Below are 15,500 nucleotides of genomic sequence, written 5' to 3' on the forward strand. Positions count from 1 at the left end.
ATTCAAAACACCAAGAAGATTAGTTACACCAATATCTGAAAATAAATGCTAATTAACAAGAGTATATAAATGACATTTTGCACCTAGCACAAAGCCCCTTAATAAATGCAAATGGCCCATAAGCACAATAATCGGAATATGCCAGATCTCCACCTTGTGGAGTCAATTTCTACAGATTATATTCCTTTGGTTTTAACAGAATGAAAAACATAGCATTTCAAAGGAATAGTTTTAGCATTTATAGATATCATTACAACATTTAGTCGAATTCCAAACTATATTTCCATTGAGTTATTTTAAGTGCCTATTGCATCAAAGAAATATTCTCTCACCCACACATGGTAATTTAGCCTCCAATAGCACTGTTAATTTGACTCATGAAGGGTTACATTATGGTTTGACTGAAATTAAATCAAATCAAGCCCTGATGTTCATTTACTCCCTCACATCTCTGGAAATATGGAAGGTACAATCTCATACAGAAATAATAAACCATGTTTCAATTTAATACCGGATCGGTATAAATCCTATTTTTGTAAAGTAAAGGAGGTGTTAAAGGAATGTTGTTTGAAGTCTGGGAGTTTGTTTTGATTATGGCAGGCAAAGTGAAAACGATGCTTCAATAAGCAGTCAGATGCCACGCACAAAATTAATCAATTAACAGCCTCTTTCTGTGCTGTGAATTTTCCGGCTGCTGGTCAGAACGTGGTTGTAGAAGAAGCAATGTTGGGTCACGGCAAAGCCAGAGGCAACGCGCCAGCTCTAAGACCTGCTGCTCCAGGGCCGGCCTCCAATTCTACATCAGCTGCATCACCAGCTGCTGTGCAAGGGTCACTGGTTTAGCACACTGGGCTACAGCAGACCAAGGCAGGCCAGCAGCATGAGTTCAATTCCCGTACCAGCCTCCCCGAACAGGCACCAGAATGTGGCGATTAGGGGCTTTTCACAGTAACTTCATTGAAGCCTACTCGTGACAATAAGCTATTTTCATTTTTCATTTCACTGTGCCGAGCAGGTGGGCCATGGGAGTACCTGAACGCCGGGATCCTCAAGCTGGCCGGCAATGTGGCCCAGATCAACAAGACATCTCCATGACTCCAGAAGCTATGTTATTTCCAAACCAGTAAATACTAATGGTTACAGTCGATACAGTAGATGACGGTCCTTTGCCATCAAACTACACTGACACCAGTGTGACAGGCTCGAGGCATTCTGTGTTCCTCTGCTAGTTCTGCTCTATTTCAGGCCTACTGGAGACTGGTTCAGAAAGTGAATTCCCATCATCACTTTCCAAATCCACCAGTCACTTTCCCCAATCACTCTCCAATTTTCTCCTCAGACTGGAATCAGTTTGGACCAGTGATGGGTAACAAGTGGACAGGTGCCACATGCAGCTCATCTGGGTTCGGAGTGCGGCCCAATAGACATTTTGTTGATCGTTGTTCACATGCAGGGTTGCCACATTCCGTTGATTTCAGTCTGTGCAGTTTTTTGACTGAAGTAATACGCACATAACGCAAGGACAAGTGAAGTGCGTGCTGATTGCTCACAACATTGACAGCGAGAGTCGTGCACTCTCTCTGCATCCAAAGTGTAAATATTTCTTTTGTTTTTACCATTTCAAGTTGATGACAGTTCTGTTAATATATAAATGAATTTGCATTTTCTATGATATAAAGACAAAAGCAAATTTCTGCGGATGCTGGGATCTGAAACAAAAACGAAAAATGCTGGACAATCTCAACAGCTTCTGTGGAGAGAGAACAGAGCTAACGTTTCGAGTCTGAATGATTCTCTGTCAAAGCTGTATTTTCTATAACTCGGGATGAAATATTTGCCCCATATGAAATTAATTCCATCTTATTCATGGGTATGTCAGTGAACAAGCCTGCTAAAGGTGAAGGAGGGCCCCTCGTGTGGGCACTCACTAGCCTAGGTTGCCCATCATTGATTTAGGCACCTTCCTCCAGTGATTCTCCTGTGAACTGCCTTGCAAACAGCATGTGGTGTGTTATTTTACAAAAGTTGCTATATAAATGCAAGCTTCTGTTTTGGAGATTGATTAATCAATCCTCATAAATGCACTGCAATGTAACGTGCCAAAATTGGCAGCCTACAACCCAGAGGGAGTTTGGATTTGGATAGAGAACAGCAACAGGGCTGTTCAGGAAGAAGTCTACTTTTATCATTACTTTTCAACGAATGTACAATAAAGGTAAAACAATTGTTTTGGAAGGAGGAATAATGTTAGTAAAACAAAAATGTACACAAGTGAGGTGGGGGAAGATAGATGGCTTTATGCCAAATGAAACCAAACGCTCGCTTGCACACTTCAAACTTCAATATTCCCAAACTGTAGATTACATTCCAGGGACGGTACAATATGTGAAAGTTTCATACAAAGTTCCAGGAATTTTCCTGGCGGAACACTGAATTGACCTTCCTTACCTTTTAAGTGCCTGTTCCAGTTTCCCTGTCTCCATGCTCTGAACCTTGCTGTCTTTGATCAGTCCCCGAATCAGTTTCTCATATTGATGGCTCAGATCTTCGTCTGAAATTGCGCGGATGTGCTGATAAAAGTCGAATAACTTCTCCCGGCTGTCGGGGGGGAGAAAAGAGCGTTAAATCCGAATGAAGTCTCGAGTCACTTTAACTCGTATTCCCTTCCTGGTCGCTGACAGGATTCCGATTGGGGAAATCCCCACCAACATTAACCAATAGAGACCCAGGCGACCACCGGACCCCGCTCGGTTTTAAGCACGTCGCTATCCAGGGAGCTCAGTTGCCGTGCCTGGTTCCCCGCCTATAAGACATGGTGCAATCAGGAGGGGAGAGGCACAGGGTGAAACCAGCCCAGCCATCCTCCGCTCAGTCATGTGTAACCAGCGACTGAAGTATGTGCGGCTGGTTCCACGCCCTGACTGAGGAGCCAGAGGGAAGGCTGCAGCTGGATGCAGCCTGCTGGGTTTGTCAGTGTGGGCTGTGGCACACACTGTGAGAAATGAATGGGTTAAACATTTCTCATTGCCACGATGTGCCCAGTTGATTTTGAACAGTGGTCAGTAAGAGGACACAGCCATTTGTGCCTCCCAGAAAAGGTTTGCATCTGGGTTAATAAAGGATGCCATGTTTAAAATATTTTTTTGCAACCCCTATAACCGTAAAGGAAGTTAGCTCGGCCTCAATCATGGGGCGATTATAACTGGGGATAACAGTGGTACCTTCCCACTGCCCCCCGCCCCCAACCCAACCCGGATCGGTGCCACTAATAAATGTTCTTTTTTATACAACCCCTCCAGTGGAGAAGGAGGCCATTCGCCCCATTAAGTCAGCATTGACCCCTCCGATCACCCCACCTCGGCCCACTCCCCTGCTCTATTCCAGTAACCCCATCTAACCTGCACATTCTTGGACACAAAAGAGCAATTTACGATGGCCAATCCACCTCGCCTGCAGATGTTTTGGACTGTGAGAGGAAACCGGAGCCCCCGGAGGAAACCCACCCAGACACGGGGAGAACGTGCAAACTCCACACAGTCAACTAAGGTTGTAATTGAAACTGGGCCCCTGGTGCCGTGAGGCAGCAGTGCTAACCACTGTGCCACCGTGCTGCCCGTTCAATTAAGCTTCAATAATCGTAAAACCACACAGTCCTATCCAAATAAAAACGAACAGTAATGATTAAACTTTAATCATATTGTGTGAGAATCTTAGTAATCAGTTTATTGGGAACAGGAAAAGACCATTCAACCCTATGAGCCGATTCTATTGTTCAATTATCTGTATCTCTAATCTGTATCTTAACTCCAATTACTTGCCCTAACTCCATATTCATTTAGTATCTTGATTGGCTGTAGAACAAAAGTCTATCCATCTCAGCTTTAAGATAGTTATTAAGCCGGGCATCACATGCAAGATCGGAAGCCAGGACAATGTTCCTTGTAGTCCATCCTGGACCTGCCAATCATCATCTTGACTAGGTCCAGGAGTTGACCCACATGGAAGGTCCTCTGATTTACTCATCACCTAGCAGGTGGCCAAAGATTAGATGCACCAGGCTAAAGTGTGAGGAGAAGATTCCACAACAGCAAAATAGGTGTAACCTACTGCACTCAATTCAAATGTTTCTTCCCTTATCCACACTAATAAGCAGCCCTAAACTGACTGGAATCATAGAATGTTAAACCACAGAAGAAGGCTATTCAGCTCATCATCCTCATACTGGCTCTTTGGCAGATTTAATCCCCACTTCTCTGTTCTTTCCCCATAGCCCTGTAAATGTTTTCCCTTCAAGTATTAGCTGCTCCGGCTGTTGGGATCCTCTTTTCTCACTGGCAGTGCACCACCGCCTGCAGGTTTCCCTGTCAACGTGACGTGGCTTCAATGGGAAATCCCATTGGCAAGCAGCGGGAGTAGAGAATCCCGCCGAAAGTGACTGGTGTGTCACCGAGAAACTCGCGGCTGGGGGATTAGAGAATCCTGCCCTTGCTTTGTCTGCTTTGCTACATCTCCACACGTCCATTGTAGCACATCTGCCACCACGTTGTGGAGACCATCATCTGACTACACCGATGTCGACCCTTTCTGCTACCCTCCACTTTGCCCTCGAGAGGAGATCACTGTAGCTTCAAATATCGATCCATTTTTGTTTTGATGGTTACTACTGAATCAGCTTTCCCCGCTCTTCAGCCGGTGCACCACAGACCACAAGAACTCGCCCCAACCTGCAGGAGGTATATACGATTGATTTTTGTTTAGACACTCTTGAACCATTAATGTCTCCTTGTAACGTACAATGGGTGAGGAAGAGGCGGAGGAGGAGATGAGGGGGAGGAGGAAGGATGGAGGGGAGAGGATGGGCACATTTGCATGGACGCATCTGTCAATGACTCCATATTTGGCTGGAGCTCCTGGTTATGGGCTCTACAACTCATTAATTTATGCACTCCAGTCTACATTGTTGTCTGGTGTTCTATCTTGTCTTTTGCGAAGCTTTGATAGGCTGAACACATCACAGGTGTTGACATTTCAATTGTTTTCTCCCTAACATGTCCAGAACTATTTTCATCATATTTAATGCCACTTTTAATGTCTGATTTAGCAGGCTGTCTTACATATTATATTTCTAAGATAGATTTGCCCTGTTGATCTATATAATTGTTTTTCTCCTCCACTATCTGTTCAAACGAGTACAGACAAGAACTTATCTTAGTCATTATTGCTTAGGTTAGGTGGGGCACACAGACTCCTCATCACAAAACCTTGTGTTAATTGCAAACACTCCCAGGCTATTTTCTTAGACAATAAAAGAAAATAGACAAGTGAGAGAATTATTGAGGATACTCCCCAGCTGTGTGAGTTTAGAATGTCAGGTGCTGGCAAAGAGAAACAATCTGTTACAATTAAAAGATGCAGCAAGTGTTGCACAAGCTATCTTCCATAATAACTATTCAGTTACAGGTTGCAAAGGGGGTATATTTGGTTCCTTTTTTTTCTCGTGAGTTAATCAAAAGATTTGACCTTTTTAAAAAAAAATTTAGAGTACCCAATTCATTTTTTCCAATGAAGGGACAATTTAGCCTGGCCAATCCACCTATCCTGCACATCGTTGGGTTGTGGGGGTGAAACCCACAAACATGGGGAGAATGTGCAAACTCCACACGGACGGTGATCCAGAGCCGTGATCGAACCTGGAATCTCAGCGCCATGAGGCAGCTGTGCTAACCACTGCGGCACCCTGCTGCCCCGAAAGATTTGAAAAATAAAACTGATGCACTGTTCAGGCTTTTAAAGAATTTGGAGTGCACTATTACAGGCTTTGGGTAGCATCCAATGTGTCATAGCGTTTTATAGCACAGAAAGAGGCTCTGCGGCCCATCGTGTCTGCACCGGCCATCAAGCACCTATCTATTCTAATCCCATTTTACAGCACTTAGTCCGGAGCCTTGTATGTTATGGTGTTTCAATTACTCATCTAAATGCTCTTAAAGATTCTTAAACTTTCTGTGAGAGTTCCCGCCTCTATCACCTTTTCAGGCAATGAGTTCTAGATGTCCACCACACTAATTTTTCCTCAAATCCCCTCTAACTCTCCTGCCCTTTACATTAGATCTATGTCCCCTGATATTGGATTGGATTTGTTTGTCACGTGTCCAGAGTGAAAAGCATTTTTCTGAGCGCAGCTCAAACAGATCATTTAGTACATGAAAAGAAAATATGTAATAGGGCGACACAAGGTACACAAAACATAGACACAGGCATCGGGTGAAGCATACAGGAGTGTAGTATTAATCAGATCAGTCCATAGGGTCATTTAGGAGTCTGGTAACAGCGAGGAAATAGCTGTTTTTTAATCTGTTCATGTGTGTTCTCAGACTTTTGTATCTCCTGCCCAATGGAAGAAGTTGGAAGAGTGAGTAAGCCGGGTGGGAGGGATCTTTGATTATGCTGCCACTTTCCCAAGGCAGCGGGAGGTGTAAATGTGGTCCATAGATGGGAGACGAGTTTGTGTGGGTGGTGTTCACGACTCTCTGAAGTTTCTTGCAGTCTTGGGCCGAGCAGTTGCCATACCAGGCTGAGATGCAGCCAGATAGCATCCTTTCTATGGTGCTCCTGTACATGTCGAATTTCCTTAGTTTCCTGAGGAAATATAGGCGCTGTCGTGCTTTCTTGGTCGTAGCATTGGCGTGGGTGGACCAGGACAGATTTCTGGTGATGTGCACACCTAGAAACTTGAAGCTGTCAACCATCTCCACCTCGGCCCCATTGATACTGACAGGGGTGTGTACAATACTGACCACTCCGGTCAGGGGAAAAGTTCCTCCTACCTACCTTATCTATGACCTTCATAATTTTGTACACCTCAATAAGGTCCCCCCTCGGCCTTCTGTGCTCTAAAGCAGGGTTTTTCAAACCCAGGGTCACTGGCGAGTGTCGGGAGGGTGGCGGAGCGATCGGTCGTGGCACTCCCGATCGTGGGAGAAGCGTTCAACAGCCACGACCGGCATTTAGGTTTAAAATGCCGGCCGCCTCTGCCAGCAACCGTGGCATTTTGCCTTGCTCCATCCGATTGGCACTCAGATGATTCAACGGGTGATTAGCTTTCCTAAAGTCACATTCGACATCTGCTTGTTCCACTGACCAATAGGAGAAGGCGGGGGCGGTACCTCCGGTGGCGGGACTGTTGGAAACCGGGGCCTGTAAAGGACACAGAGAGCGGTGGAGTGAAGTTTGTGTCAGGAGTGAGAATAGCGAGCAGTCAGCACTGGCAGTCAACACCGTTCACTGACTTCCACAAGAACCTCAATGCCTACACCATCACAGGAAGGAGGAATTATGTGATAACTTCATATACAGGGATTGCAGCAATTTGTTTGAGCTTCAAACTGAGATCCAAGAGAAGGTACCAGCAGCAATCACAGAAAATAAATGATGTGTGTGGTTCTCCTCTGGGGCAGGGCAAGTGGAATTTAAGCACCAGCATGTGAAACCTGTGTGAATATTTTAAACTTCTGCAATCGTGCCATTATAATGGTGTATTATGAGTTATCACTCTTCACAAATAAAACTCATGGGACACCATGTGCTGTTTAAAAAAAAAGACTGCCATCCATATGCATGCCCCCTCAGGCAGATCCGGCAGTGCACAGGCCTGGTGCCCAGCAGGGCAGAATGCCACCTCCCGACGTCAGCGGGCTAGCCCAGTATCATCTCATCCCAACATCAGCACGCTGTCCCAGTACCACCTCCTCCTGATGCCAGCGCACTATCCCAGTACCGTCTCATCCTAAAGTCAGCACGCTGTCCCAGCACCATCTCCTCCTGATGTCAGCGTGCTGGCCCAGGACCAAATTTCTTGTTAAATGCCAAAGTCTTTGCACTAGAAGTGGTGAAATAGAGCAAGTTACGTGCCTGGCATGTACACTGATGACACATGATCCATGCTTTGACCGCAACATCCTGAAGAAGAGATTCCTCCATTTTGTAGCTGCCAGCAAGCAAGCAGCACGAGTGTGAAAAGAACTAAAGACGGATCAGTTTGTAATAAGGAAGAGAGAGGGCCAAAGGCACAACAGGTCAGGAAGTCACAACTGAATCTGCTGGAGAGAGCTACACAGGAGAGGCCACGGCAGGACAAAACACTGCTGGTGTGAGCTCCAGGACCTCTAATCAGCAACCCATTGAGAAGGAACTGAAATTGGAAACAAAGAAATATAAAGATGATTTCTTGAGGTATGGCTCTATTAATTGCGCCAGTGCAAATCAGGTTGCAATGTCCATGTGCATTATGTGCAGGGAAGTACTGGCAAATGAAAGATTAAACCCTCCAAAATATCAAAAGCATTTCAAGATTGGCGAGTTCAAAAGACAAACCTCTTGATTTTTTTCAAAGGATGCAGCGAAAACCTAAATCATCAGCTGAAGCCCATAGCAGAAATGTAACTTTGAATGACAAAGAAAATGTGGTCGTGAGGATCAAGCAGGCTCACCTGTCACATTAAAGGTAAGCCAAAAAGCCAGTCGCGAAGTTCGGGTAGCGTGGGTTGCAAAGATCGGCCGGAGTGGGTCCCAAAGGATAGCCGGTTGGTAAAAATGGGTCCCAGACAAAACAGATTGAAAAACACTGCTCGAAGGAAAACCAACCTCTCATAGCTGAAACCCTCAGGCCAAGGAAACATCCTGGTGAATCTCCTCTGCATTTTCTCTAGTGCAATCACATCATTCCTACAGTGAGATTCCTCTCCAATTTACCCAGTACAACATGAATGATAAAATTATTCCACTATTTTCACTTTTGTCCCTTAAAAGATATGTGCAACTCACACTTACTTCCTGAACAGTGCAAGTTTGTTGCATGTGAATTCCTGGTACCGTATCTGACATCCAGATAAACTCCTGCAATTTCTTTGAAATCGAAAGGCTGGCAGCCTGCAGATTTTGATTCCTGCTATTAAGTTAACATGGTAACTGCCTTAAATTAGATATGAGGTTAGCACTTTAACAATTTAAATCAAAAGTGAAGAAATAACAAAAAAGCTCCACCTATTAAGGCTTTTAAAAGCAAAATTTGATGGGAAGGGAGAATAGTTCATTATTAGAAGTTAAATGGAACAAATCTCTGCTTAATACATTAAGGAAGCTACCCCACTCATCTCAGCTAATCTATCCTGAATTTTAAAAATGCTTCCCTGAATGCATTATCTGCGTCCGACTGATTCTAACACTTTTACCTCCATTAACCCACTGAGAAGATTGTACAAAGTGTCAATTATTGTTTGCAACAAAACTCGTAACCTCTTCCCTAAATTGTTCCATCTCTAGTTTTAACCTCTGCTCCATGTTGCAGTATCTTGGCCAACTTGGCAGTCATTCTCCAGATCAACCCTGTGCATCTTTTTAAAATATCTTCCACAAGCTCTCCTCCCAGTCACCTATTCCTCCAATCTTTCCTCATCATTCCATCGTTTAATGCGAGCACAAATATTTTCTGCTTCTACTCTCACCAACATGAAATGTCAGGCCCACTCAGTTAATGGAAGGTGTTGGCATAAGGATTGGCCTCCTCCCTCTTCTAAGCATATTTTCCAATGATAGGAATGGTTTACTAATAGCCTGTTGGAATGGTTTACTAATGGCCTGTTGACCAAAACTGAAGGTATTACTGTACCACTTTTAGCATGGCATCTTCTGGAATCTACTTAGTTAATCCAGCAGTGTAATTCTGCTTATTGCCTCAATGTATTTATTTGGCAAGTTAAATGTTGAAAATAATAATAATCTTCATTAACGTCACATGTGGGCATACATTGACACTGCAATGAAGTTACTGTGGAAAGCCCCTCCTTAGTCGACACACTCCGGCGCCTGTTCAGGTACACGGAGGGAGAATTCAGAATGTCCAATTCAGCTAACAAGCACGTCTTTTCGGGACTTGTGGGAGGAAACCGGAGCACCCAGAAGAATCAACTCAACTCAAAAGCTCAAAATGTCTGAATACCTTAGCTCCACCCAGCATTGACATATCCTCCCTGACAATGACATCATCTTCCCCATCTGAAAACAAATGAACTCTCCAGGGTCTCCGTCTCATCAAATGACAGTACATTAGCCCAGGCTTTTTGCTCTGTTCAATTTCACCTGTGGCTCCTAAAAGCTTTCTTGTCTTGCAAAACGGGATTCATTTTAACAACATGACTACTGCACTCAAACACACTCCTACTCAGGATTTTAAGCTTTAATTTGTCAAATGTTTCTAATCCAATATATCTACAATCCTGCATTCAGCACACCGAGTTGTGAAAATGGAGCTGAACATTGTAAGGCATCAACAAAAAACCCGCTCCTGATGATTGAACAGAGGAAAGGTCATTAATGAAGTAGCTGAAGATAATCACTTGTGTAATTCAAATCTAATTCATTAACATTGTACAGAGTCTTCTGTAAGCAAGCTTAAATCTGCAAATGGAAAACAAGAAACCCTTTATCTACTATGGAACATTGATTACAATCTGATATGTGATTGGTTAATTTAGTAAAATGGAACAGAATGGAACCAACCTGAATCTCTCTACCATGCATTCTTTGAAGATGCTCCGTAAAACCTAACTGTCTTTATATCTCCTTACAAAGCTCGGTGTCAAAGTTTGTTTCACAACACTCTTGTGAAGCACCTTTGGATGTTTTATTATATTAGAAGTGTTATGAAAATGCATATGGTTGTTCAGAAAGAATAAGACTTTGGCACAGATGGACACTGATCAACATGGAAAGAGGGAGGAGCATGGATTTTATAATCTATCTTAAAGAAATATGAGAAGTAATGACTTTTTCACTACATTATTTTTCACAAGACAGAATTTTAAATTTGAGGCAGTGGGGTCAGTGATCTATTGTAGATCCCTCGAGAGTCAAGGTGATGGGCAGGATTCAGTGCAAATGCAGCAACGTTCTAAGCAAGCTTTCAGACCTGAAATGTATCCAGTTTAATAATATAATAATATGTCAACGGTGCGTAAATGGGTGATGGAGGGGGGAGGGGCGGCGTGGAAAAGAATGGAGATGGCGTCATGTAGAGGTACGAGCCTGGGTGCCATGGTAACGGCACTGTTGCCGCTCTCCCCTAAGAGGTTTACCACGAGCCCGGTGGTGGCGGCGACCCTAAGAATCTGGGGACAGTGGAGACTGCATAGGGAGGAAACAGGGGGCTCAATGGAGGCTCCATTGGGTGGCAATCATCGGTTCATCCCGTGGAACAAGGATGGGGGATTTAGGGGGTGGCAAAGGGTGGGCATCAGTAAATTGAGGGACCTATTTATTGGCGGGAGGTTTGCGGGCCTGGGGGAACTAGAAGATAAATTTGGGCTTCCCCAAGGGAACATGTTCAGATACTTGCAGGTAAAGGCGTTTGCCAGGCGACAGGTAGAGGGATTCCCTCTGCTGCCCTCACGGGGGGCGATGGAGAGTGCTTTCGGGGGTGTGGGTCGGAGAGGGGAAGGTGTCTGACATCTATAAGGTAATGCAGGAGGTGGAGGAGTCGTCAGTGGAGGAGCTGAAGGCTAAATGGGAGGAGAAACTCGGGGAGCAGATAGAGGACGGGACTTGGGCGGATGCCCTGGAGAGAGTCAACTCTTCCTCCTCATGTGCGAGGCTTAGTCTCATCCAATTTAAGGTGCTGCACCGGGCCCACATGTCCGGGACTAGGATGAGTAGGTTCTTTGGGGGTGAGGACAGGTGCACCAGATGTTCGGGGAGTCCAGCGAACCACGCCCATATGTTCTGGGCATGCCCAGCACTGGAAGAATTCTGGAAGGGGGTGGCGGGGACGGTGTCGAGGGTGGTTGGATCCAGGGTCAAACCAGGGTGGGGACTCGCGATATTTGGAGTTGCGGTAGAGCCGGGAGTGCAGGAGGCGAAAGAGGCCGGTGTCCTGGCCTTTGCGTCCCTAATAGCCCGACGAAGGATCCTGCTACAGTGGAAGGATGCGAGGCCCCCAAGTGTGGAGACCTGGATCAATGACATGGCGGGATTTATAAAATTGGAAAGGGTTAAATTTGTCCTGAGAGGATCAATACAAGGGTTCTATAAACGATGGCAGCCTTTTCTGGACTTCCTGGCTTAAAGATAGGTATCTTGGTCCAAATTACTGAACAGCATGTCTTTCGGGACTTGTGGGAGGAAATCGGAGCACCCAGAGGAAACCCACGCAGACACAGGAAGAACCTGCACGGGGAGAATGTGCAGACTCGCAAATTGTGCGAGACAGTGACAGTGGCCCAAGCTAGGAATTGAACTTGGGACCCTGGCGTTGTGAAGCAATAGTGCTAACCACTGTGCTAATTATCCCAGAAAGGCAAACTATCTCAAATTTGAACAACAGGTCAAGCAGGCAATTTCACACTTCTAATATGCAGTGACTAAGTGGGCGGCAATTCCCACTAACAAAATGCTGCTGTCATTCCAAAAAGACATTCTGCCTACCAGACAAATGAGTAATATAGTGTATGGACTTCAGTGCTGATGCAATGCCAAACACGCAAGCCAGATGTCCCAATGTCTGGTTGATCAAATCAAACAGCACAACACTTCAGTTGTTGATAGGCAGAGCACATACTGTAATCAACCAACCCACGCTGGCAAGCAAAAACATTTATTGTCTGATACGATTCCCTGATTGGACAGCCCAGACAGCACTTACTGAAGAATTCCACTACACTAACAATTTAAGATGGTCAGTTGGATTCATCGCGGCTCATTTACACTTGGTAGAAATTACATATATTCATTACCGAGACCCATTCTGTGCAAACAAAAGGAACATGTTCAAGCCCTGCACCTTTTGAATAACCAGGAGATTAGGCAGCCCACAGTTCCCTGTTGCTTTCTCCATGTTAATATCTCGGCCAATCAGCCATTTCTTCTCCTGGAGTATAAATTTCTGTGGCTGTTTCAAATTTGGCATTCTTGCATTTGTCCCGATAAGTACAAGCTGAAAAGCTTCAGCAACATGTCTCTCCTTTCGGCAATATTCACATTCTGTTTAACAAAGCAACTGTCAGTTTTAAACAAGTTGGAGTTCATAGAGAGTGCAGCAGGCCAGCAAGGAAGACAGTGGAGCAGTAAAGACTAGATGGGCAGTCGTATATATAACTGGCATTCTGAAAACAGGCCATTTGTATCTGGCTTGATAATAGTCACCAAACCTTTGCAAACAATTGCCACAATCAAAGGACACTTCCAACCAAATACAAGTGACCGTGATCACAAGTAGCATTGTCACAGTGAGAGTAGTTGAAATATTCAGTTCAATAACTCTTTATATTCTAAAAATATGCACAAAAGTACCAAAACCCATCCTGGCATTATAATCTGAAAAATGTAACCCCTCAAGTTTTGCATCAATGTTTTATTAAAATGGAAGGGGATTGTACAGAAAAAACGATGCAAAGGTGTAAATAAAGGGCTGATAGATTGGGAAGTGGGGGAGGGATGTTGGTTTAATGGCTACATCCATAAGCAATCAGGCAGCTAGGTAGTAAACATTCATCCACCGTCAGAGCCATGTCTGTTCTGAGCTATGGGTGGGTCTGGTAGTGCACGTTGTTCCGACCCAACACTCTTGGAGCAGGTTACATTGGTAGATTGTGATTCAGACTTCCCAGGCTCAAGCGTTCCCTATTACCTGGAGACCAATAGAGATAATCAGGATGGAGAGATGGCCCTTAGCATTCACACACACACACCAGGCGAAATGAAAGTTCCAAGAAGAAACGCATTTGGCTCGTCTCAGTTCATCCATCCGGAAAGGCCCCTCCAATGACTTGTTCCATAATTCCAGAGCTTTCAAAAGAATAAGAACCATAGAAAAGATACAGCACAGGAGGGAACCATTCAGCCCATCTAGTCGATGCAGGCCCATAGACACCCAGGTGCCCTTTCTAATCCCATCTTCCTGCTTACGGCCCATAGCTCTACAGGAAGGACCATTCCGTTCTGTGTGAAGCAACTTATCCAGATCTCAACGTTCCTTTCACTAATTTGAACCCGTATCCCCGAATCCTACTCTCACATTTTAGTTTGAAGTCATTTTCTTTTTTCCCTTTTCCGTGCCATTTAATATCTTGCACGCCTTTTATGAAATCCCCTCAATCACTTCCTTTCAAAACTGCAAAACCGGGGTTTATCCTCATATCTGTGACACCACAGATCAGAGGGGTGTGTTTTTATTTTCCGAACTGTTCTATGCATCCTTTCTGTCCTTAAAACTGTAAATGATTCAACAGAAGCAGAAAATAATTTGACCATGCTGTCCTCGGACCTCGACCCGACTCTTTTATCTGTACAGTTGAATATTTAGTGTATTTTACCAATTGTCTTCTGCAGTGTTTAGCCAACAGTGAGAATCAAGTCTATGATCTCCAAATCTCTTCGAATTCCATGCTGAGCTATTTCAGCAGCATTCATGGATTCGCCTGTTGTCCAGAACAGGACACAACCATAAGAACTAGGAGCAGGAATAGGCAACTCTACCCTCAGGCCTGCTCCGCCATTCAGTACAATCATGGTTGATCTAATCTCGGCCTCAACTCCACTTTGCTGCCCGCTCTCCAGAACCCTTATCAATAGCAAACTTCAGCTTCCATTGTTCTGCCCCACTCCCTATATTGGCTATCCCACATTATATTTTCCGAACACCAGGAGCTGCCAAAGTAATTTAGTCAGGCAGCATCTTCAACAACAACTTTCATTATTTTCCCATTTGTCGACCACTGTTTATTAGAACCATGGAATCCCGACAGTGCAAAGGAGGCCATTCGGCCCATCGAGTCTGCACTGACCCTCTATAAGAGCACCCTACCTAGGCCCACTCCCCCACCTGATCACCGTCACCCCACCTAACCTGCACATCAACAGGCAAATTAGCATGGCCAAACCACCGAACCGGCACATCTTTGAACTGAGGGAGGAAACCCACACAGACACGGGGAGAACATGTAAACTCCACAGACAGTCACCCAAGCTGGAATTGAACCTGGGTCCCTGGGGCTGTGATGCAGCACTGTGCCACCTTTGGATCCTGATTGTCAAATCCATCTTTTGTTTACAAATGCTTTTTACATTATGCATAGGATGTGGGTGGTGCTGACACGGTTGCATTTACTGCCCATCCCTGGTTGTCCTGAGAAAGCTAGGAGTAGGTTTTGCTTGATGGTGTCTTCCATCATGACTGGGAGGAGGCCAACATGTAAGTAATTAGGCAGAGTAGATTTATCCTGTTTCTTGGGCATGTCTGGACAACATTCTACATTGTTGGGCAAATGTCAGTGTCACACCTACATTGAAACAGCATGGCTAGGGTGACGGTTTGCTCAGATGCACAGATCTTCAGCTTTACCTTAAGATGAATGGGTAGAGAGTTGCATGTGTCTGCTTCGTTGCTCTTTTCAAAAATAGGCACCAACATACCATGTCTCCCCAGTGCTCATTGGTTCCCTCATAATGAC

General features: G+C 44.8%; 1 protein-coding gene across 2 annotated transcripts in view; it reads right to left on the reverse strand.

Annotated features, from left to right (window-relative positions):
• zgc:162879 (ras and EF-hand domain-containing protein) overlaps positions 1–15,500 on the reverse strand; it is a 116,002-nt gene that overhangs the window by 51,602 nt on the left and 48,900 nt on the right. For both annotated transcript variants that reach the window (XM_038813825.1, XM_038813826.1), the window contains exon 2: positions 2,449–2,598. In XM_038813825.1, coding sequence (XP_038669753.1) covers positions 2,449–2,598 — 150 coding nt within the window. The remainder of the gene's footprint in view (positions 1–2,448; positions 2,599–15,500) is intronic.

Source organism: Scyliorhinus canicula, chromosome 12, assembly GCF_902713615.1.
Source record: "Scyliorhinus canicula chromosome 12, sScyCan1.1, whole genome shotgun sequence".
Classification (NCBI taxonomy): domain Eukaryota; kingdom Metazoa; phylum Chordata; class Chondrichthyes; order Carcharhiniformes; family Scyliorhinidae; genus Scyliorhinus; species Scyliorhinus canicula.